At 49.3% G+C, this 25392-nt stretch overlaps 1 protein-coding gene across 4 annotated transcripts in view; it reads left to right on the top strand.

Annotated features, from left to right (window-relative positions):
- stg (string) overlaps window positions 1-25392 on the top strand; it is a 151728-nt gene that overhangs the window by 84765 nt on the left and 41571 nt on the right. Inside the window, exon 1 of one of the 4 annotated variants that reach the window (XM_089578440.1) lies at window positions 16634-16845. The exons of the other annotated variants lie outside the window; for them this stretch is intronic. Within the exon in view, the coding sequence (XP_089434566.1) occupies window positions 16759-16845 (87 nt within the window). The 5' untranslated portion in view covers window positions 16634-16758. Of the gene's footprint in view, window positions 1-16633; window positions 16846-25392 lie in introns of those variants that run through there. 4 annotated transcript variants of the gene reach the window in all.

The raw sequence follows: 25392 nt of genomic DNA, 5'->3' as shown, positions 1-25392 counted from the left end.
GACTCTCCCATTCGCTCTTTGCTCTGTATAGAGTACAAATATACCCAGTCTTTCGCCCTTTACCCTCGAGGGCAAGTACTTCTGTTCTGATTGGAACTGGCGTCGTCTTGGCCCAGGCACCCGTACCCTGCAGATAGGAGCGGGGAATTTGCACAACTGTGCCCGACAGGTGCTTTGTGCTCGCAAGTAGCTGTCGGAAACGTGAGCAGCAGTAGCTATAGCGATCCCGCGTTCGTTCTGCGGACTCCCGTCGGCCGCCTGCGCGTGCCGACATCCGATCGCAGCAGCGGCGCCGCCGCTCTCAACCGCATTGTTCTCCCATCGGCATGGGTTGAGTCATCCACGGTGCACACGTAGCGTAGTTCGACTAAGGTTGTGGTCGCGTTCCATTTCTTAGCTGCCGGCTGTGGCACCCGAGTGAAATGCTGCGTCGCGAGTACAGCCACCCGGGTAGGTTGACAAGTTATTGCGTATAGTTTGACGAATTATGTGCAAGAGTGTTCGAGGACGAGCGCCTATATTGCTAGACATTTTAATTTACTACAGATAAATGAACCGCAGTGTGTCGGATAAAGAAGGTTATATTCACCCGACTGCGGAGGGGGCGTTTGTATACATATGAACAAAGGTATGCGTTCACCGGACATGGGCAACATGCAGTGCAGTCTGCCGCTATGGCAACGAGTATAAGCGTTGAAACGGTCAAGACGCTGCCTCTGTTTTGCTTAGAAAGTGGGAATTTGCGCCGAATTGGACTGGTCATGAATCCAAAGCAAAATACGACTGCCACAGCATCACGCGAAGGAAACTCGGGCGACAAAAGGCCGCTTCCCGTCGAAACCGCGGGAAACCTTCACCGGACGTTTACCCTAGGGCGGCTGTGACTTTCAGCAACGGCTAATCGGAGTGTCGATGCAGGGGTGTGGATCTGTGTTGCGCTTGTGCTGCTAGCTGCGCTCACATTAGCACGCTAGCTAGAGAATGCGTTTTGCTGAAAGTGCGGCGATAGACTACAGAAAGTTGAAAAGAATCGTAGTTAGTGACAATGGTCATGGTTCCCGGCGTCCTTTATTACTCCGCTGACCAATCACAAGAGTAGACGGATCAGATTTTTAATGTTTGAGTGTGTTGAGACAGAGGCATCAACATTCTAGAGCTTATAATTTTTGTGGTGGTTAACTTTTTGTTTAGGTAACAAGAAAAGTTTAAAAAGTTTTAGCAACGGGCTACCTTTTTATCTACGAGAAATTTTGTGCAGTTGTCCTGAATGTCTGCTGAGCTTCCGGAGGGCCGCCATCTCTGGCGACGTCTTCCTTTTGTGGGACCCCGGAGACGTTTAATCGTCGGGTGTCGGGGGCCAAGGCTCATTAGGGGTCCGAAGGCCGACAGCCTGGCCATCAGCTGTAGTCGCACACCGACAAGCATTCACCTGATCAAGCACACCCAGCCAGAGTGACAGCCGCGCCGGCCGGAGGATAAAAGGCCCGAGTTGGTGGCAAAATGCGGGGGAAGACGGGGAATGCCGCCAGCGCTGACAGGAGGGAGACTCTCCAGCCTGGGAAGAAGGATCGAACGAATGGACGGGGAAAAGAAAGGAGAAACAGGCAGTCAGTGGGGTGGCGAGCAAGTCCCGCGACGACACCGCTGGCGGCCAGTCCTCCGGGGCCAGAAGCGCCCCAGCCGTCGGGGAGAAGATGAGCCTCTGCGAACGAAAAAGGCCAACTCCGCAGTCCCCCCGTTCCTTCCGACGAAGAATCCGGCGCCAACGCAGCGGCATGTAAGCTTGGGCACCTCAGCCTCTGCATCATGTACTCGATATTATGTAATTCTTGAATACATCTGTTTTGTTCCAACTGAGTGTGGCGGTGTCTCTTTGCCTCTCCGTCTCGTGTGGACCCGGGAAGTGTGTTGGGTCGTCACATACTGTAGTGCAGTAACCAGTCATGGAGTTCGATGGGTGCGCGGTCATGGCAACGAACTTGCTGGCGACAGATGGGGTTTGCGGCTATGCGTCGCTTTCCTGGTGGGCAACTTCTTACTCCTTCCCTTGTTCGAACACAGCTGTGAAGGGAGTCTCAATATCCCTACATCATGTCACAGGGCGAAAATTCGTCTGCTTTTCATCCGTGGACGAAAGGTATTGTTGTTTTCTGAAGCCAGGAAGGACATGTCTAGGCATTAGACAATAATACATAATTTGGCGTGGTATGGTATGTGGCGTTCTCTTGGCTGCTGACCCGAAAGATGCGGTTTCGATTCCGGATGCGGCGGCGGAATTTCGATGGAGGCGAAATTATTCTAGAGGCCCGTGTGCTGTGCGATGTCAGTGCACGTTAAAGAACCCCAGGTGGTCGAAATTTCCGGAGCCCTTCACTACGGCGTCCCTCGTAGCCTGTGTCGCTTTGGGACGTTAAACTCCATAAAACCCAGCGCCCAGCAGGTGCCGGCAGACTAGCGGCCTATCACGTTCTGTTCTACAGCCGCTCGGCCATTCTCTTTCTTACGTCACAATTATCTCACCGCACTGTTTTTGAATGTTGTAAGCTATGAGCCACATGGCGGCAGCCCAGGGAACTAGAAGTGCTTGTCACGAATTCCCGATAATTTTATGCATGGTTTCACAGGCACGTACACTGGGAGCAGTAAAAGTCAGGTGTGGTTAGAGACTACTTAGATTTGATAAGCCGGACATAAGCATGACAAACGGGCAATGTGATGCAGGAAGAAAATACCAGCGTTGGATCGTTAAAGGGGTCTCAAACACCCGATGAGAGAACTCGCCCATTCACTGCATTGTGTTATCTTATGTATTTTACAGTTGGTTTAAGCCTGTTGTAAGTACACCCCCCCCCCCCCCCCTTCCCGTCAAAAGTATACAGCCCAAGGGGTTTGCTTGTGGGGCCTGCAGCATGCCTCGTTATGCATCGTCGGCGACCGTAATCTTTTGAAAGAGAAGTGGCTTTGCGTCCTCAATCCTCCCAAGGTTTGGACTACTTGATGTGCTAGGGAGCCACGCTAAACAGCTTAGAAGCAAACCCCTTGGGCTGTATACTTTTGACGGGGCTGTACGTGTTGCAGGCAGGGGCCATTAGTTTTCATTCTTTTAGGTCGCCCCCAACCGACTGAATGTCATGAACACCTGAGCCGAGTAATACATTCTGCACGCAGCAGGGAACCCACAATCACGCGCGAAAGTTAGTGAGCCCTTTTTGGCTGACTTTTTCATGCTCGCACCCTCCTCCGTAGCACGCTTTTTCATATGCCAGTTTGGTTGGTTAGATTGGTTAGATATTGGTTAGATTCTTTCAGACGCCGCGGCCAGTAGTAAGCCGCGTCGCTCCAGCGGGTCGGGAAGCTCTGGCCCCCGGGGAACTCCCGCGCATGCCGACGGCGGGGCCGGCGGAGGGGCGCCAACCCTTCGACGCTCAGGAAGTGGCGAGAGAAAAGGGAGAGGCGCGAGTGCGCTGAGGTTCCAATTTTCACTACAAATAAACCGCATTAAATGTCTTTTTTTTCTTTTTTTTGCTGGAGGATTTTCGCGAAGCGGCGTCCTTTAACATCCCAGGCATAGCACAACTTTGTTAGAACCCATTTCACAAGGCGCTCTTTGATTAACGCTTTACCGTTGAGCGCTTGCTTACCCGCTGGCTTCCCCATGCTAGCGAAGCACGCTACTTCCAAGCAGTGATTGCAGTCATCAAGGCAGTCGCACCTGCTAGCCTCTGGCCTTCGCGGCGTTGAGAGCTGCGAGTGGAAAACTCAGACGTCAAGCATGATGTGATTAACGAGGAAACTCTGTATATGCTGCAAAGGTGGCAACAACACGACGGAATTGATACTTCGATCCTCGCAGTAGACATCTCACCGTACGATCGATGAGGGCTACAGAGCGTGCAAGTTCAACGTCGTACGCGCGCTTATTTTGTTGCGATAGGCGCTTCGCCGCGAGCGCCTTGCCGTTCCCTTCTCGCACGCTTTATTTTTTGTACAGGCGGCGTCCTCGAGGCAATAAGCAAATAGTCGATGCGGCCTTGAACAAACGCTAAAAAAAAAAAAAAATCCAGAGGCCACTTCATACTACGTGCTGCGAAGGCGAAAACATTAGTGTGTCATGGTGAGCGTTCGACCTCGACACAGGTTGCTCAATTGAGAAATGAAACGAAGGCGCGCCTCCGAACGCTGATTCTACAAACGTCCGAGTGAAATACTCGCTTCGAACGCCTGTCGCGAGCTAGCCTCCAGCCTGACTAACGAGCAATCGTACGACACCACCCCCAACGGTTTACGACGAACATTTGCGTCACAATTTTTATGCGAAAGTTGGTTTTTGGGGAAAGGAAATGGCGCAGTAACTGTCGCACATCTCAGTATTATCCTCAACCGCTTCTTAAAGGAAGAGGTAACGAGTCTGGGAAGAATTGAAGGTGCGTATGTCGTCGGTTCTAATCCCCGTCGCAAGCTGGCCTCCTCCAGCCTGACACCAACCTGCACTGTCAAATGTCTTTTTGTTGTTGGTTTTTGTTATGTACATATCGTAGGCGTTGTTGCTTACGCGCATGTGTACCCGGCTGTGTTGTGACAACTTTCACCGAGTAAAATTCATTTGTCTCCGCCGTCGTCCTATCCACTTGTGAACGCGTCCTTTTCTGCTGGTCTTTTCTCTGATCATGCACCAACTGGCTATGTTTTCAATACCGGCGTCTTAATGTTGGACTGTATTAAACAAGTCAGAGGCATCAAAATTCTTGAGCTGGTTATTTCGTCGTATAGGTAGCTTTTTTTTTTACGTAAAATAAAAGCTTTAACAACGGACTGCATTTTTGTCGTGGGGGAATTCTGTGTGCCGGTCCTGAATGTGGTCGGGGTTTTACTGCGGAGTTAAGTTGTAACCGACTGCGAAATGATGAAGACACCGAGCGTAGTTTTCGTCGGTGCAGGCTCGATCTTCCGATGATGATGATGATGAAAACATTTATTGAAAGCCACAATGCCTTAGTTGAAGGGAAGGCTGATCGGGTCCCTAGTCCGGGACGCCGTTGGCAAGAGCCGCTGCCCGTGCTCTGGCGACGAGGACTCGTTGTTCCTCGAGGTCCGAGCTGGACAGGGCCGCCTCCCAGCCCTCCCGCGTTGGCTGATTTGTGATGTCAATGCTGTCACTTTTCCGACAAGCCCATACCATATGGTACAAGTTTGCCTTCTGGCCACAAAATTTGCACTGTGCCGAAAAGGACTCGGGCTCAATGGCGTGAAGCATAGCTGGATTATTGAAAGACATAGTTTGTAGCCTGCGAAGGTGACACTCTTCTGATTTACTAAGACCCTTAGCGGGCCTCGGGAGTGTCTGCCGTTCAAGGCGCAAATGTTGATCTTCCGAGTAAAAAAAAAAATGCGAATCAATATGCAAGAAGTCTTTTTTATTTTCTTTTTGGCAGCACCCTGCGCGCGCGCCAAGCTTCTTCGCCTGCCATTATCGCGAAATGGCGGACAAGTTCGATGCACGTGCTTTTCCACAAACAGCGCTGATGCGACCAACGACGCGACGAACTGCGGGACAATAATTATGTGCAGTGATTCAACTCGTAACAGCACTTGGCCAGTGCAGCGCAAAGTGCCGCCCCACAGCACAGGCGCAGAGGCAAGCGATACCCTCAGAAATTCTATTTCCGATACGGATAGCGGATGCCGTATCGTAGATACACCACTGAAATCTCCAGCTGGTGATATGATTTTTCAAGTTAAGAAGTTTCTCTGTGTGTAATTTTTAGTGTAATCGATTTAGCGCACTGTTTTTGGAAAGGGTTTTAGCGAATCCTTCCGCACGGACTTCGTTAGTGTCACTGTCGCGCCGCTTTTTTCTGTAGAACTTTAACATTGGACTCAAGCCATGTTGACGTTGAAGCGATCACTTGCATAGGCCTAAAAGTCTCTTCTTTTTTTTTTTTTTTTCCAGGGAGTGTTTTTCATGCGAACCGGTCTGTGAGCGCTTCGGTACGTTTACGAGTGAACTTTTTGCGATGCTTATTCCTGTTTGCTGCTGGCGTTTTCTCCGCGCTCAAATGTGCAATCTCTGGGAGAGCCGGTGCTGTTAATGCGATAGCGCAGGAGTCCTCAACAGCAGAAAAACCCGGTGGCGTCCTGCCTCTGTCACGAAATTCCCTGAGTGGTCGACGGGATGTGTGACGTCACGAGACGTAGAAAACATAGAAAAGTGCCACGCAGCGGCATTTGAACCCGCGGCGGCGCACCTGGAAGCTGCATTAGCCCACTACGCCATCTCCGCTTTTTTTTTGCATGTGGTCCCGAGTGTTTTCGCCAACACATTGTGGACCACAACCCTACCCAAGTACTTAGGTGTCCTTGAATATTGTGCTGACAGTAGGTCGTATTGGCGAAGAAAGGCTGGTGAATTAAATGAGAAAACTGAACTTGATGGATGTTACCTGTCAGTGTTTGGACGGGCAGTTTACCATCTTATCTTGATCAGCAAACTGTGGTACGTAATGCAGGCCCTACACTGTTCCCGTCTGAATGTTCAAAAGCTCTACAGTGTTTGCAGTGTTTGTGGGAGTTTCCTTGCGAGCGTACTAGCCGAACCGGCCTTTTGGGGTGGGTTCGCGGAGGAGGCCTTTGTTTACTTTATTTGTTTGCTTGAATTTGTCATCACTTCACACTGTATTCAAGGAGCTATTCGTGTATATTTAAATGAAGTTGGGCAATCTTACCATTTCCTGCACACATGCTGTTCTCCTGATTGTCTCTGTAGAGTGACTCGAAAAAAAAAAACCGTGGCAAAGATTCCTCTGAGTCACTCCCAAGGCGAAAGAAACCGTAGGGTTCAATTGGGGTTTCCAGTTGGATCCCATTGGTTCCAATTGTGTATCTTTTGGGACATTCCAGTCGGAACCTGTTGGCATGCCCATTTGGTTCCAATATTGGGAACCTACTGAAATATCCGCCGCGATGGCTCCGTGGTTAGAGCGCTCGGCTAATGAGCCGGAGTACCCAGGTCCGAACCCGGCCGCGTTTCGACGGAGGCGACAACAAACAAACAAAAAAAGGCGCCCGTGTGCTGTGCGATGTCAGTGCACATTAAAGATCCCCAGGTGGTCGAAATTAATCCGGAGACCCCCACTACGGCACCTCTTCTTTCACTCTCGCTTTGCTTTCTCCTTTGCGGCGCGGTTCGGGTGTCCGAGATGTGAAAGAATTACTGCGCCATTGGTTTTTGGGGAAATTGCCAAAAACCAATTTTCAGTCTTCAACCAATTGAAAGCTCCAGTCGGGAAGTTCCAATTGGACCCAGTGTTTTTTTTTTTTTTTCGCCCAGGTCTTCCCTCCACCATTGCACAGGAACATGTAGGGTGCGGTTCCAGGGCAAGATGTTTTAAAAAGAGTTAAGAAAATGAATTCTACTGCAGCCCAAGGCTTTCCTTTTCGTTTGCACAGCTGCGCTTTTCAAACGAAAACGTGGTTGAAGGAGAAGGGATTATCTGAACCGTGAGGCGTCCACTGCGTTCTCTGTTGAAAGAAGGAAACGGTTGAGCATTTTTTTTTTGGTCTGCTTCGACCCTCACGGCATTATGTAACCCCCGATTGAAAACGAGGATGGCGTGCGCCTTACAATCTTGTCATGGCTTTGGGATTGCATATAGTATATGGAGGAGCAATATGGCGGTGCGTCACGCAGATATTTACGCACAGTCAGACTATTTTAAAGAAGCCATTGCAAAATGTACTGAAAAATCAAGCTTGAGGATCCTGCACCTGACTGGCTCCGATGGGAGCAATTTAACCATTCAACAGTCACAGGTTGGCTGGTGGTTATTATATATTATACGATTTTGTTGGCAATAAAAAAAAATACGCCATCGCCGCAGCCTAACAGTCGCTGATAAACTACCAGCCTCTCGCGCAGTGCTTTGGATGTCGTCGTCTTCATCAACGTCCATCCGTACGCAAGTCTGTCCCGAAGCAAGAGCACGCGGGCGCTTGCACGTGCCAAGCCCAAGTTCGAACGCGGGGTCAGTGGCAGCAAAAAAAGAAAGCCGCCGTTTGACGAGAAACCAACAAATCACACGGAGGTTTGAAGGAGAACCCTCAGGCATCATTGGTGTGAATAATATCGAGATAGATGTAATGACATCACTTTGTCAACAGGGAAGGGTGCTTAAGCGATCTTTAAATCCCCCCCCCCCCCCCCCCTCCCTCGCACTGCGTCTAACAGACGCTTGAAGTTGAACAGTCTGCGGTAAAATCTAGAAGGAAAACAACAAAAAATAGAATGGCTAAAAGTTCTTATAAGACAAAAATGCCTGGCTAATCTCGCCTATTTAGATGGTATCTTTATTGTACAGTATTAAATAACAGCATTTGCTCATGCCGCCGGTCCGAGAGAACCCCTGAATGCGTCTGCGCTATACTTTCTACAGGACCAGGCGAGCACGTTGCCCTTTTGTGATGACAGTGGCCTTTATCAACAGATTAGAGTGAAGCATAGCCACTTCGACTCGCACATCATGGTGGTATAGCTTGTTCTGCCTGCGGCTTGTTCTTACCTTACTGACGACTACGCTCGGGTGCCGCGGGTCGCCGCCGCGCAACCTTCCTTGAGTAAAGCAGAAATTTGGGCAAGTTGGTACGTATTCATTTTTGAAACAGCGCAACAAAGACGGGACGTGGAAACTGAGGGGTAAAGACAAACAGGCGCTGACTAACAACTGGGTTTATTGAAAAAAAAAAACCCACAAATATATAGACAGAGTTAGGAAAGATTAATCGCCACCATAGTTGACGGAAACTGAGGGGTAAAGACAAACAGGCGCTGACTAAGTTATGGTGGCGATTAATCTTTCCTAACTCTGTCTATATATTTGTGTTTTTTTTTCAATAAACCCAGTTGTTAGTCAGCGCCTGTTTGTCTTTACCCCTCAGTTTCCACGTCCCGTCTTCGTTGCGCTGTTTCAAAAATGAAGCAACCTTCCTTCTCGCTCGGCTGGTCTCGAGGGTAGTGCGCGCGCGTGCTCTCCTCGAGACCGGCCGTGGCAACTTAGTGCTGACTAGCCGATCCACACACCAGCGCCAGTTCCTCGACAATTCGGCCGCTGTCGCAGTCTGTCGCGCTGTGTACATGACCAGGATTTGTTCATTTTTCAAGCACGAAGTCTCCTTCAGTCAATCGTAGTTGAAGCCGAAAGTATCGAGTTTCCTACCCCTGGCCGTGCTTCACGCTACCGTCGTACCCTCCGCCGCCGCTTTCCTCCTCGCTGTCGCCGTCTTTGCTTTCATTCTGCCCTGCAGTCCACCAGGGGGGAGGCGAAACTTCCTGTACCTTGGGTACGTGTGCCTAGGGTATGTGCGCGCGGCGCTGGCCATTGAGGCACCCTACCTGTGCTCCCTAGCGGCCACGAATTACAGACGCTAGCGCCAATTCCTCCTTCAGTTTATTTATTTATTATTCCTCAAAGGTTCACATGGACATTACATGAGGGGTGGGCTGACAAAATTCTATTATTTTGGACACAGATGATCTTCGATGGCGGATTTGAAATGAACTGGATTGGTGATGGTCGCCACCTCGGATGGAAGGCCATTTCAGCCGTTGGCTGTTCCAAGGAAGAAAGACTGCTGATATGTTACAGTACGAGGTTTCTCGGGTTAGGTAGACGGTGTAAAGGTGGGAGTTACGAGATATCCGATGAGCGCGTGTGATACGGGGGGCATCGTGGTTAAAGGTGTGAAAAAATCTGATACAAGGAAAAACGGGCGATTTTGCGACGGCAGGCTAGCGTGGGAAGACTGAGCTGGGATTTTAATGCAGAAACGCTAGTGTGATAAGAGTAGTCAGAACAAATGAATCTGACAGCACGGTTGTGGACAGATTCGAGCATAGTGATAAGGTTAGCATTGAAAGGATCATACGCTGCTCGTAGCGGTTGGTGGCAGAATATCGGCGTATTAATCTCTACGACAACGGCCCCGAGCGAAACACGCGGGCCCGGGGGGTGCTAGCAAGGCATCTGCTTCATGCGGCGCGGACTGGTCCGAAATCGGGCCCGCTAGGGGAGGTGGGCGGATGTATCGTTGCCCGCCCTGCTCTGCGCGCGGCCGCGCGCCGCGCTGTACTTGGGTTGTTGTTTCTTGGGTCTAACGTCCCAAAGCGACTCAGGCTATGAGAGACGCCGCAGTGAAGGGCTCCGGAAATTTCGACCACCTGGGGTTCTTCAACGTGCACTGGCATCGCACAGCACACGGGCCTCTAGAATTTCGCCTCCATCGAAACTTGGGTTGTTGTACACCCTTTATTTTCTGTCGTGGCATGTTAAAGTTGGTTGCGCTGCTGGTCGACAGAGGTCACCGCATAGCTGGGCCAATGTACGGCGAACATATTTTCCGTGGTTTTATTGCTTGTTTTGTTTGTTCATTTTATATTTACGGAACTGGGTGTACAATACAGGACCGAATATCACACATGGGTATAAAGCACTACCAAGGTCGACGAGGCAAAAGGCGTTCAATGCACGCCTGACGAGGCCTCGTCTCCGGCATACTGCATCAGGACAGCGAAGTGGCCGGTCACGCCAAGAACAAGAAAGAATGATGAGGCCGCAATAACTGTACAGTTACAAAACAATTAGAAAGAGTGGCACATATATCCTTATCGTTACTTTCAGTCCGAGATATTTCTGAAAATACAGTATATGTCGATGTTGCAGCATTCCGTACAATACAGATGATAGACTTTTAGTAGAGCGCACGCAGACATACTTAAATCCCCAAACGCTATTTCAAATCGAGCCTTCACGTACGTTCGCATACGTACGCTGTTTATTTTTAAATTTAGCGTGCGTGCTTTTACGCTAGGAGAAGTAGCGTCGTCAACATGGTGGCGCCCAAGTCACCCGCTTCGGAGAGAATTCGTCAATGTTATTGGTTTTTTAGGCATATTCATTGCCTTTAATGGTACGGCTGATATTTGCTTTGCCCCTCTCGCCGACAACAGATCAAATGGGGGATAAACTTGTTTTGGATTCTGTTTTCGATTCTGTGGGACAATTCCGGCGCTCCTAACCCTAACAAGACACCTCCGAGTGTGGATTGCCTTGATTTGGATTCATACGGAAAGGTAGTCATAGCCTTACCATAGTCATTGAAGGACTGTGGCCTTACCAAAAGTCGCCGTTTCGGCGGTAGGCAGTAGAGGTCCGAAACAACGCTAGTACGCACCATGACGTTGTGAAAAATCTTTCTCGGTTGAATTACCCCCAAAAAATTTGGCCCTGGTCCAACTGAACTGACCATGGAACTGGTTATCTACGCGCTAGGACTTGATAACCTTGACCAAGTGCGAAAAATATGGCACCAAATATTTCCGCATTTCAACACCAAATGGCACCACTGCGGCCTGCCCTATCGTTGTGTTCTGGTTGGCGTACGATAAACTAAAAGTGCTCATGCGATTTCCACTGTAAGCTCCCGCTGAATGCTTGCGTGTAGCGTAGTACGTGAGCGCTCATACGCCATATTAAAAGTCTCTGATGCGTGTCGACGAACCAGAGGTGTTAAGTTTATCTCAAACGGCGTAGCTGACATTTTCAGAGCATCACTTCGTGCATCATTCACGCAATACATGTGCGATCATTGCATGCATGCTGTTCACGCAACTCAAAAGGATCATTCCATGCACAGCGAGTGCACGCAATTTGATGCACGCACGATGTACCTTGCAGTCATGGATAATTGCAAAAAAAAAAAATCTTGTTTAGCATTTATGTAAAAGCGTGAAAGCAAACCATTATCACTCAATGGTCTTCACTGTCCGTGCTAATATTTGCGACGCCAATAGAAATCAGTTAACATACAAATTGAAGCAGTTGCGCATCTTTCCTTTTCTCAGAACCAGCGGAAAGTTTAGACTCTGTTGTGTATTAGGAGAGGAGAGGCGCACAACTGGCTCCCTGGGTCAGCGGACACCTCGGTCGCGCTTTGAGGTACTGTGGCGGGGGTGACGCCGGCGGCCTGTTGTTCCAGGAGCGGTGGTGACGTCATTTGCGTGCTGCGTTTCGGCCACGGGTTCCTGATGACGACGGAGTTCTCGCACAATCAGCCAAGTGCTGATGTCGCATTTAAAAGTGAATGCTGACGAACCTTTTTTCCCCCCACATCTGTGGCAAAACCAGTCTCAAATGCTCGAAATGCCCGGGCAGGGCGCCTCACCAAAGATCAGTGCAGCGACCGCCTCGGTGTCCATGGCGCCGCAACTAACAAGCGTCACAGAATCAACGTAGCAAAAAGAAGCCGTCACCAACGACCCCGAAACGCCGTATAAGCAGACGACACACGCAGCTGTCAAGCGTGCCGCCGGTGCCAGTGGAGGCGCTCTGGATACCACGTGACGGACTTCAAAGCAACGCGCTCTCGCAAGCGCAGGGAAAATGTCAGTGATATAGCGTACATACATATGCAGAGAGGAAGAGCGCTAGCAGAGTGGCTTGAAATTAAGCAACAGCCAACAGGTAGAATGTAGCACTTGATGGGCTCACGGAAAGGCACCTAGGGACCTCGAGGAAACTCCGATTGTTCCAGGCTGAAGCTGTGAAGATTGCAATAGGCAGGCCGGAGAACGAAAAGGCGGTGGAGTAGGAATGTTGCTTAGGCGTGGGCTAGGAGCATGCATGGGTTAAATGTAACATTGCCGGCAAAGAAGTACTATTAGGAGCGCAGATCTGGACGGGAAGCAAGAGCAAGGCGAGTAACGAAGCTTTGAACAAGTGGCTGTCGGAAGATATCACACTAATGCGAGGCAATGGCTAGATACTGGGGGACGTGAACGCTCACATACAACTAGACGAATGCCTAGACTGTGCCGGAAAAATGATGTTGACTATGTGTGAGCACAATGACCTTATTACCATAAATAGGCAAGTGAAATGTGACGGCGTAATCACTGGGGAATCGGACGCTCCAGCATTGACTACTGCTTACTTTATATGAAATGCTGAATGTAATGAAAATATACGAGGAAGGAATAAATACTGGTGGGAGCGACGATAAGAGGTTAGTCGTAATGACTGGGTGTGGAGAAAAGGATGAAGCTGGTCCGCAATAACATTACATGCAGCACGGAATTGGGTATATGAATGACCGTCATTTGATGACCATATCACAAGCTGTAGAAAAGTGTATTCGAAAGGTCTCCAATAGACCATGGACGTATAGTGAAGTTTTAAAGGCAGTTCAGAAAGAGACAGATTTGGTACTTAGCAAAACCGGTGGAGGGCCAAAAAGAGTCCCAAGTGTTGGTGGGACGTGGATATTAATTAAATGTGCAATATCCAGCCTCCAAGCAGCTTCCATGGCACACCGGAAAGCAAAACAAGAAAATGTACCCTTTCCCGAAATTCAGCAAAAATGGGACGAGTACAGAAAACAAAACCATGCCCAAAATACGGTCCAGGAATAGAGTAACGCTGCAACCGATAAGTGGATGGCAGATGTGTCGGCGTGGCCTCCAGGAACGCCACGCCAGACTGAGCGCCGCTAATACAGCGCCCACTGAGGTCTCGAAACCGTAACCACGATACAACAGCAGATATACGGAGAAGAGATAAACAGGCTGGAAAGTTGTGGAACCACGGGAAGGCGTTTGGTACCATTTGCAAGGAAACTTGTCGCTATATGCCGGATGACGACGTGAACTTATTGAAAAATGAAGCGACTATGCAATTTATTGTTGCGAAAGCAACACTACGCTAGTCGCCGAGCCATTTCGCGGAGCTCTGGACAGGCCAAGCTGCGCATGCGCGGAGAGCGGGTGACGTCACACGGCGCACAGCTGGCGCGCCGCCGCCGCGCGCTCTCCATCGCCTCCCCGACAGTCTCCCTCTCTCTCTCTCCCTCTCTGATGCGCTGTAGCGATTGCGCATCGCCATCTGCGTGGTTTGTGCTGTATATAAAATTGGCAGTGGCTTAGCTCTGCTATGCCAGGATATACGTAGCGTGGGGTGAGGGCGAGGTGTCCACATCTCGGTAAACACCTGAACCAGAGGGAAGGCGCATAACTGCCCTCTTGGAGAAGTGGGCACCTCAACCATGCTTTAAGCTAGGTGGCGGTAGTGACAGATGTGCGCTGCATGCGTTGGCATTGACAACGTTGTGCCAGTAACGCGGCGCTGAAGCCATAGGCCATCGGCGTTTGTTGTGTTCATTGGCGTTGGCGTTGACCACGTTTTACACTCCGATCATTTTAAGGAAAGGAAGTGCGCATAATGGCTCCCTGGGTCAGTGGACGCCTGAGTCATGCTTATAGGTACGTGGGGTGATGAGAGAGAGATGTGAGAAACGCTGCGCTGAAGCCATAGGGCATCGGCGTTTATTGTGTTCATTGGCGTTGGCGTTGTCAACGTTTTACTCTCCGATCATTTTAAGAAAAGGAAGGCGAGCTGGCGCGGCGAGGCACGCCAGCTGTGCGTAGTGACGTCACTTGCTCCTCGCGCATGCGCAGTATGGTCGTGCAAGAGCATGCTAAACGGCGCGACTGTGGGCAACGTAGCTCACGCAACAGTATATGGCTACGCGCAGATGTTGCTTTCGCAATCCTCCAGGTTTCACCACAGCTGAACCACAGCCAATTTTTTTTATAACAGTTAGAAGAGGCTTTTAAAGCGTGTGACGGCGCCAGCGGTACACAGCTTGATGCAGGCTGCTACAAGGCGGAGGTTTCTGACGTAGACCAGCTAGATTAGGAAAAAACGGAGAAAAGGGTCCCTTAGCACTCAGAAAGAGGTTGGGACAAAGTGCCAGTGAGGCTAATACCATTGCTTGGTAAAAAAAACAAGCCTTGACTCCCGGCGATTAATGCAAGCAGCAGTCGGGTCGCAGCAGGACAAGCCAGCCAGCCGTCAGCTTCAGCCCGAGACTCGCGCTCTAGCCGCCAGCGATGGCGACGAAGAGCGGCAGCGCTGAGTCGTCCTCATCTTACTTTGGGTGCTGCCTAAGTGACGTATTGAGAACTAAGGAAATCCCAGCAAGCCGATGAGAGAGTAGAATGAGCATGATATATTTGCCTGATATACAAAGGCAAATATGGAACAGATCGCATTAAGTCCTGTAGGCCTGTAACGGTGACATCGGTATTGTATCGCTTAGCATTGCAAGCCATCAAGGATTAACTGCAAGGTTGGACTGAAGAGGCGGAGGTTTTGGGAGAAAATCAGAATGGATTCAGACAAGAACGTAGATTAGACAATTCGTTCGCAATCATCCAATGCATCGAAATTTCTGCGGGCGAAGAACCACTGTAGGCGGCGTTTTTAGACATCAAAATGGCTTATGACAATGTAAACCAAACCCGTTTAAGGCAGATTTTCGAACAAGTGGGTGTGGGCTGTTAAAGACCTGTGACTTGGCATGAAATAGAAGGTGCAGAAAGAGTTGCCGTTAAGAAGGGACTTAGGCTGGGATGTCCTTTGTCGTCAATCCTGTTTATGCTCTACGTCAGGGAGTTTGAAGGGAAGGTAGAAAAGAGCGGATTAGGGTTTACTGTGTCGTGGCGGCGAAGGGTCAAACTGGTGACAAGTCGCATACCAGGATTGATATATACCGATGACATCATTCTTCTAGCAGACGGCGCGAGAGACCTTCGAGACTTGGCAGACATTTGCAGAAAAAAGGCCAACCAATATTGAATAAAAATATTGAAGAGTTAAGTTTTTAACTATTATAGTTGGCTCCTTAATTACTGGGAGACGTGTAGCCCATCATAAGTTACATCTATGTCAGTTTTTAGAGTTTCGAAAACACTGTTACCCTCGGCGCTTTGGCCGAACCAATTCTGGGTGCAGAGCACACAATATACATGCGTTTCTGAGAAGCTTGCAGGCAAAGCAACCTCTCCAATTCGTCGAAATAACCAAAATTTGTTGGGCCACAGCGCTGAGGGTAAGCGCATTTTCGAAATTCTAAAATCTGTCATGGATATTACTTACCATGGGCTACACACCTCTTAATAATTAAGGAGCCTGGCAGTAATAGTTAAAAAGCTCACTGTTCTATAATAGTTAACCAGCCTGCTGTTGCACATCTTAGCTGTATTCTCATTTACTACAGCTCTGATAATGCTATGCCGCAAAAAGCGCGCTCCTAACTCAAAGAACCCTATTTTTTAAAAATTGTGTAGTCTTGGGTGAAACGCACTGTATGTGCCAAGTGACCGGATCCACGAATAAGATGGCTGCAGCATGGGGGTGTATCCCCGCACCTGCTTGATTTTATGATTGCAGCGTGTCATGCTTGAAAGCGCCGCTTCTTTTCACTCTGGAGTCAGCGTCATGTGCGCATCCTCTGTCGCGAAGCTTCTTATTGGCGATTTTCACAAACTATAGGCGGCGCCGCAGTCGAGCAAAGATGGCGACCGTAAAAAGGGGTCGTTCTAGGTGCATTAAGAAGTTTCCTTGATTGCACGGTTGAGTCACGCTTTTCGTCGGTATAAGACGTAGAACCGATGACAAACCGTTGATCGTCGACCTGTGCCTACAAACGTCCGCCGTGCAAGCTGAACCGCACGCGATGGTCGTCGTCTCCTCCGGGACGCCTCTGCCTGCTGTACAATTTCTGTGTTTGCTCTGCAGGGGACCGCTGGAACGCTCCGATACAAGCCTGCTCACGTCTGTACTTACGTTGCGGCATCAACTCGGTACCGTTGAGTCGAGGCGCGGGTCCCTTCGCTCTTATTTTGCGGACCGTGCAACACGAGTGTTCGGAATGAACAAGCACCAGTGCGAAAATACAAAATGCAGAGAGCAAGAAGTAAAGCGTGCGTGCTTCAACTGCAGCTTGGATTACGACGAGGTACGATTTTGCGAGTATTACGGTTGCATGGCGGCAGCAGTTACAACGACCAGCCACGATTATCACCCTATAGTACTCTTAAGGAAAGATAATTCACTAAGTAACTACTAACCAGTTACTTGTCACACAGATCACTGCCTTCTTAGTAACTGGAGGTAGTACAAGTAGAACTATACTACCCCAGGAAGGTAGTGACGACCACTACTGTCGCAAACAAAAAGCTATACGAAAATGGGCAGAAACTTTTGACATATGTTGCTAAGCTTTTCCTACGGTGTGCTGGCGTGGCTTGTTAATTTTGTGCACAGTGAAAAACTAAAAAGCTACGTGTTCAATTTGACTAATTCCCGACTGCCATCAGAGCTACCAGAACCTACTGGACGTAAACCGCTCACTTAGGCTTAGGCATATTGCGCATTACATGTACAAATTACAAAAACAACCTTGCTGGGCGCACAAAGGTCCCGAATGCAAGAAAAAGCACAAACCAGAAAGGGTCGCACACGCGTGACACGCTTACTGCGCGTGCACAGGTATATCTTTCTCCGTCGTGTGTACTCCGTAAAATTACGGGAGAGTGGCTCTTACCCGTTGAGCTAAGATACCAGCCCTAATTATGAAGCTGCGATTGTAGAAGCAGGTAAGTCTACCTAACCGGACGCCCCTGCAGAAATGTCTAAATACAGAACCAATTTATTCACACAGTAGTCCGTGTCAGTTAAAGGAACGGGTACTAACTAGAGACCATAGTTTTACTTTTACAGCTGTACCTTGAAGAGGGTAGTAAATAGTTAAAGAGTAGTAAAACGAAGTCAGAGTTTAACTGCTGCACTTCCTTTTTTCTACTTTTTTTTTCTAAGAGAGTAGAATAATTACAACGACCATCCACGGTTATCGCCCTGTAGTAGGATGAAACTTATCGCCTTATAGTAGGGTGAAACTTAAAGAAAATAGCAGTTAACACTGATCCACGGTCCCCGGCGTCCTCTATTATACTCCGCTAGCCAATCACAACAGTAAACGAAATCAGCTTTTTAATGTTCGGCGTTACTAAACAAGCCGGGCATCAAAATTCTAGAGCTTATAATTCTTTTTCTTGTGATTCGTTTCTTGTTTGCGTAACAAGAAAAAGTTTTAACAACGAACTGCTTTTTTGTCGAGGAACTCTGTGCGGAGGTCCTGCATGTGGGCGGAGCTTCTCTGCAGGCTTAAGTTGTATCCGACTATAGTAGTTCAATTAAAGCCATAGAAGCTGTATGGCACCGAGCCCTTACATGAAAGAAAGGAGAAAAAAATTATAAGCTCTAGAATTTTGATGCCTGGCTTGTTTAGTAAAGCCGAACATTAAAAAGCTGATTTCGTTTACTGTTGTGATTGGCTGGCGGAGTAATAGAGGACGCCGTGGCCCAGTGTTGGCAACTGCTGTTGTTCATGATGAAAATTTCTGGGCGCGAACAAACAAAGGACAGCGAAGAAACCACAGGACGAGCGCCTTTCGCGCCGAGAAATTTTCATCATGAACAACCTACAACTAGCCCAGCTTTCCATTCTGTTGAACTGCTGTTGTATCTTGCTATAGCAGTATTTAAGCAATAGAACGATGTCTCACGTCTTTAAGACACAAAAGGCGCGCAGCAGTGCTGCCAAGCTTTCTTTTTGCCGTGACGTTCCGGGGACAACATCCGAGGGTGCTTGCGACGCAGCACCGGCAGCACTTTGATGAACTAGCGCAGAGCGTGGCAGGCGTTTAACGTAGTCAAACTGCGTAGACGTGGGAACGCATGTGTTAGCCTGTTTGGCTCATGGTTTTGCTTTGCTGGGTCATCGGCGATGATATTAGTTAAGCTGTGATCATGGTCTGTTCGCGCCGCAGATGGAAGTTGATGAACACTGAGATGTGCAAAGCACAAGTGTGATCGGCTGCGGCGATAGCCTACAGTGCCCTCGTGCAGTGGCCAGCGAAGCTGATGCCGTCGGTTCGAGGCCAAGTGGCGCCCTCTAGGTCAGGGATGATTCTTGGTTGGGTTGAAGCAGTGCTTTCGCACCGTTTGCACTAAAAGACGGCGGACAAGTAGCAGGACGACTAGGGTGGAAGCGCTTCCGTCCATGTCTATTTGTCCGTTGTCTTTTTGCGCTGGTTCATCAAAGATCACGGAAGTCCAACCAGCGTATCGGTCGGGCTAGTTTTCCGTAGACGGGATCGTGGCGCCGCAGCATGGCGTCGATTTCGTTAAAATTTAGAACGAGCGTTCGACTCACTGTGGCGGAAAAGAAGTAGGAAACTAATGAGTAAGCATGCCGGACACGAGGACGGAGAAAGAAAGAGCATTAAACGACAGATTAAAAACGCGGAAGTTAAAAATTGGATTAATTCAATGGAAAAGAAACATAGTGTAGAACTACTATATCGATACTGGAAAAAGCAGATCAGGAAGGAATCATTCTATGAAAATTTAAGAGGCAGTTCCCTACTCCTTGAAGCCAGGTCAGGGTGTCTCGCGCAGCTACAAAAAAGAAATTTAATGAAGATGGCACATGTGCTGTGTGAAAACGTGAAAAGAAAAAAAAAACTTGAGCCGAAATGGTGCTGCTAACGGCTAACCAAACGGCCTGCTTGTTTTCTGTGCGGCCGCTGTACGTAGTGTAAATGGGGGACCGGGTTTGGGTCCCTTTGTTCTGTGGTGTATCTATACTTAAGCATCATGCGCCATTTGTAGTGGGATGGGATTCGATTCATTTGGGCTCGGTAGCCAAACGCCAGAGGCACTATAGTATTCACCGCAGCCGGTCGCATTTATGGGTGGCGGGGTTGAGAACTTCCGAAGCGCTGACTCGCTCGACTTTGCCACGCCTCCAGAGCCGGTACAAAGTGTTCTATCGATGGGCTCTGGAAGCCTCAGACGGCTTCCCATGACTATGCGAGCCTCCACCCACCAGCAGAGACGCAATGACAGCGTTTTGTTGTCTAATTTTTGGGGGGAGTGTAGGACCTTGTCGATAGCATTAAATTAGCAGCACAACAGACAGGACAGCGCTCGTGTGTGCCTTCCGTCTACTATGTCCTCTCTCTTGCTCTGCCAGTTTTGACATTTCGTGATTTCTGTGGGGCCTTAGAAGATATGTGACGGTGTTCATGCTTTACCATACGTTTAGCATGCGGCGTCTCCATCGAACGTCGGGGCAGCGGAGTCGGCTAGTCGACTACAAATGAGCCACGTTGTGTGTTTTTTCTTGCTTGCCGAATCCCTTTTCCTCTGGCCCTTCCGAGGGGAGGGCGAAACGCAGACCCGAAGTCACAGCCTGTTATTTAAATAAAATATGTTTGGTAAGCTCTCGAGATGCATGGTGGAGGTGTGCCGGCGAAGGAGGTGACTGTCAAGTCGGTTTTGTGGTGACGGAAAGGTGTCTTTTCAACAGTGTGCGGTAACGTAGAGCTCGGGTGCCCGTGTGAGTGATCTGCGCAGGGGAGAACTCGATCGACGGTGTCTCAGAAGCTACCCAAGCTCAAGGGTTTTGTAGATACAAAATCCACCAGTTTTTCTCCTTATGTATCTCATCAGACGAATTCTAAATTATGCATAGCCAATTTACTCGTGTAATTTTGTGTTCATTTGATTTCGCGGCTCTTACCATGAATTCCTATCTTTTTGGTGCGGACAGTAAGTTAAAGTGGGTGAAGTGAAAACATCTAGCTTGCACTGAGCAAATTTAGCTTTTTTATTTAATACATTGTTGAGCCGATTAGACCGCGGCGCTGCACGCAAGGTAGAAGTAGGGAGCCTGCATGTCTACCGACTGCGGTGCGCTACATCGAGGCAAGGTTGAAGCTGTGGTTAGCCTGACGCTGGCCGTTCCCTGTTCTCGCCCATCTTGTAAAGAAACCCATCCGTGTGAGAATATCACTTCACACAGAAAACTAAAGAGCTTAATAAGGTCGATTAAAACGCATCCACGTTCAAAAATTTTTTGGTCTGAACCCGTTTGAGCCGGTTCGGTGAGCTCCGAACCAGAACGGAATGTCGCTCCGGAGCCGAACCTGAAACTGAACCCGAACCAAACCCGAAAAAATTCCGGTTCGACACCCCGGGTCACATGACAGTCAGTCGATGCCATTGGCTGAAGGGCCTCCTTTGAAGGGCATTTACAAATGCATCTATCTTGCGTTTTGGGCTTGTATCCGACTGGAAACGCTTCCGTGACGGTAGACTGCTGTAATTTTATGTACCTTGACATATTGCAAAAGACATTCTAGCTGTAAATAAAAGCTCTGAAACACATGCTCTTCGTTGGGGCCTTCGCTCGGTGTGTAGGTTTGGCAAAGCAAATTAAAACAAAACATACAAAAGAACCCGCAGGCTAAACGGGCAGAGAAACCGAACAGACAGCACGCTGCCTTCGCCGATGCCACGACTGCTGCTAATTTATGATGACAGCCGACTGCCGTGTCTGCTCTCTTTCCCACTTCACTGTTCGGCGCGCAGGGCTGATCAGAGCCGGCTGACTGAAGTTCTGGTGTGGGTGAGCTAGCTTGCAGAAGCTGCCGATTTTGATGCTTCGGGTAGGCGGAGAGGATGAAATGATTTCTCTCTTTTTGTTCAAAGCGGTTCGCTGCACGGCCTCAAACGTCAGAATACTAGCTCATTGTTTGTAGTAGCTGAACAGCGCCATTCATTTCGAAAGGTTCGATTATTTGCCCAGCAAACATTACCAGATAATAAAGTGAGCAGAGTGTGCTGCATTGCACAGAATAAACGAGCCCTTGTCTGTTCAGTGCAGTGACGGAGGTGGCGGCCCGCGCGGGACAGTAATTAGGGCGAACATCCTCCAGAACACATTAATGTCCGGCTCCAAGGTGGTCGTCCTCAGTGGCGCAGAGCAGGCCAGGGAAGTACGCCAAAGGAAAGGCCGCTTATCGACGGCCACTGGCAGATAGCGGTCGGAAACAGCCGAGCTGCTTTTCCCTTTCGGCCGGCGCGTTCACCTTCGGGGAGTTCGCTGCTCCAGACGCAGAGACCGTGTCAGGAGGAAACGGAAGCGGGTCACGCGCCACTCGACGAAATTGAGCAATCGGCCGCGGTCCCCCGTGTTCCACTTGTTTTCCTGACCTCACTCGTCGCCACACTGGGCAGCTCCGACTTGCTCCGCGACACCGTCTGAATCCACAGTTTGTGTTTGAAAAGCCGGCTGTTGGACACAAGCGCCCTCGCGAGAGCTGGTCGCTGAGCTTGCGTCAACCCTTCACTGTCAAGGGCAGTCGAGCCGCGCTGAGCGAACGGACACAAGGCACGTGCTGGCCTCCTGGCTGCGCTAATTGGCGGCGGTTCCGGGTTCGGTCCGAGGTCACAGCGTCGTGCAGTCTGACGAAAGGGGCCCGCGCATGCATACCTGTGGCTCCCGCAAGCCTCTGCGTCGAGGGGAAACAGCAGAGGGATTTTGTTCGAGGAGCCGTCGGCGGGAGCGTCGCGTCGCGATGTCCTCGGGCGTCCGTACTCGCGCGGCGGCACGCTTGAGTTGGCCGGCGTCGCTTCCGTGCTTGGCGGAAGCGGCCATCCTCTGCTTTGTTTTAGCTTCCGAGGGATCTGGCGACGGGTGAAAGGGAAAACGGTGCCCGAAAATATCCAGCCCTCGTGTATGAGGAAGTGCCGCGTTTCGACAGACCACTGGCGGACTTTCGGGCGAGATGGGCTCTGCCGAGAGGCTTCCGCCGGCCAGGAAGCGGCGGCGACAAACTGGTTTCGGCGACCACTTTCGACTTCCATTTCCTGCGCTGACCTGAGGCGGGGCCGGTTGCCGGTGGAGTCGTTGGCCGGCCAGCGCCCATTGCGAAAGGGGCAGCCTTGAAGGTCGCCCGGCGGGCTGTGGTAAGCGTGTCAGCGTGTGACCGACTTGCGCAACAAGCCCGTGAGGCCGGCGACGTCTTCCGAAACAGTATTGGGTTCGCCTACTTCCGGCGTGTACAGAATTTTAAGGCGAAAGCCTTTAATGCCTCGTGCTGTCGTTAGCAATCCGTGTCGGCAGCCGTGTCTGCGCGTCCGTGTCGGCAGCCGTGTCGGCAGCCGTGTCGACAGATGTGTCCGCGTTTTGACGGGTGTCCACTGAGATATGTGAGACAGTTACTGCGTAATTTCCTTTCCTCAAATACAATTTTCAGTTTCTTCATTACGGCCCCTCTTCTTTCACTGCCACTTCCTCCCTTCCTGTACGGTGCGGTTAAGGTGTTCACCGAGATGACTGAGAATTACAGCGCCATCTCCTTTCCTCAAGAAGCGTTGCGTTCAAAGGGCAAATCATCGCGCCGAACGGGTGGTGGCGTTCCGTGGACTCCCTGGCAGCGCTACAACACGCTGTCGCGTTCCACTCCTAAAGGTGAAGCTTGAGCGCCATTAATTAGCAGTCATTTAGTGCTGAGTGATTAATCAGTAATTAGTCATTAATTAGTAATTTGTCATTACTTCGTCATCAATTATGTGTGACGTCATCCAATGGTGACGTCACCAGTGTCACATAGGCAAAGTGGTGCAGAAAATGCTTTCGCCTCTGCACACTTTAGACAGTCAAAGTGCCGCCTGAATTTTTAAAATTTGCTTGACCCGCGATACAACTGTCTACTCTGCGTCTCTTTTTTTATTCGCTTCATAACGTGAGGACGCCACAATGAGCATCCGCCAAAAGCATGTGGTTCGAATCGCGGTGCAGGCGTGGTTCGCCGGTAGAGGAGGGGAGGGCATCTGCGTGTTTGTGGAATTGAACAACCTGGTGAACAGAGGGGATGATCGGTGAGGCTACTGTAGTCAGTGTCCGACCGCCATAGACGGCCTTGCTGAGGAAACAACAACAAAAAAAAATCACAGGATGGTTACGAGCGTCTAAAGCGAATGTTTGAACGTTAGCTGTAGTGTAAGAACAAACAACTTGTGTTTCTGAAAGCACGCTGTGCTGCTGCTGGAAAAAAATTGGTTTGCCTCGCTTGTAGGTGGACACCTCAGCCGCGCCGTGAAGGGGGAGAAGAAGGTGGGAGTGAAAGAAGGGGGCAGAGGTGCCGTAGTGGAAGGCTCTGGAATAATTTCGACCACCTGGGGATTTTTAGTTTGCACTAACGTCGCACCGCACACTTCGGCCGCTCCCAGGTTCCATGTATACGGACGAATTCGTACTGTTAGCAGATAGCCAGGAAGATTTTCAAACTCTGGTTAATTATTGTGGAGGCGAAGGAGACACCCTAGCTAGATTTCAGTTTTAGCGCGACTAAGTCAGATGTGATGATTTTCTGATCAGGTGCTTCCAGTACAAGGCCATGAAATACCCAGAGTGGCTGAATACAAATAACTCGGGGGTACAGGTAAACGAAGGTCAGATGTATACACGCAAAAGCACGAACAGTCTGTCAGGCGAAGAGATGTCGCAATAATCAAACAGGGCATTACGGGTACACCAAATACAAAGTACTGAGAGGTATTTGGTAAGGAAAAAATTAGAGATCACTGCAGCGACCCGCATTGGGAGAACGCGAAAGCATTGACACCACCTCGGCACTGATCGTCTCTCTTTGTCATTTTCTTTTTGTTTATTAATGAATTTAACTACTGAATTAGTGTAATTATCTTATGCTTTAATTAAATATCAATTTATTTACTATGGTCATAGTTTCTCTTATCTCAATCAACCATTTTGGTTTTTCAAATTTGGCACCGTGGTTGCTTTCCCGTCCACTTACTATATCACTAATTCAGCCGTCCAATGGCTTTTGCTGATAATTAATGACTAATTAACAACTAATGTCAATTAAACAGTTTGTTCAATTAATTAGCACTCATCAAATACACTTCAATTCATTTCAAACTTTATTTTCACTCCTTTGCTTACTTTTGCACTGTTTTGCCACCCACGGCTATCCCGTCCACTCACTATATCGCTGTCCTCTATTTCGACGTTTTCTGACATTTTTTGGCTGTAATTAATTAACTAATCATCCTATCGGTGTAATTTTTTTTTGCGCAGCATCCTCACACCATCCTCTATCAATCACAACTGTTCGTTTGATGCTACCTCTTGCGAGAACGTCAGAACTGCTGCGGACACATTGTGCGGACACATTTTGTGAACATGTTTTGATGACTCGACCCTGCTGACGTAGCCTAGAAATGCTTTCACATTAAAATGGTCCTGGGGCTTACTTTCGGGAGTGCAGTTCTGTGCTTAAGGGCAGAAATTCAGTCGAGATTAGAAATAGATAGGAGAGCTGTTGTAAGATTAGTGCTAGGTACCCGTGGCAAAACCACAAACAAGGCTGTACAAGGAAACATGGGCTGGGCATCGTTTGAAGCACGAGAAGCTCAGAGTAAAATATTATATGAAGATCAGAGTGGAAATTGGACGATAACATATGGGCAGCTACGGTGTTTAAATACTTATACAGAAAGAGCGCTGGCTCACAATGGCGAAAAAGAACTACGAAGCTAACCAGTAAGTATGCCAGACAGGAGGACGGAGAAAGAAAGCGCATTAAATGACAGGTGAAAAACGTGGAAGGTAAAAGCTGGATTAATT

This window comes from Amblyomma mixtum, chromosome 3 (genome assembly GCF_055824585.1).
Source record: "Amblyomma mixtum isolate Tamu chromosome 3, ASM5582458v1, whole genome shotgun sequence".
Taxonomy (NCBI): domain Eukaryota; kingdom Metazoa; phylum Arthropoda; class Arachnida; order Ixodida; family Ixodidae; genus Amblyomma; species Amblyomma mixtum.
The sequence above is the reverse complement of the archived record's forward strand: the minus strand, read 5'-3'. Positions and strand labels throughout refer to the sequence as shown.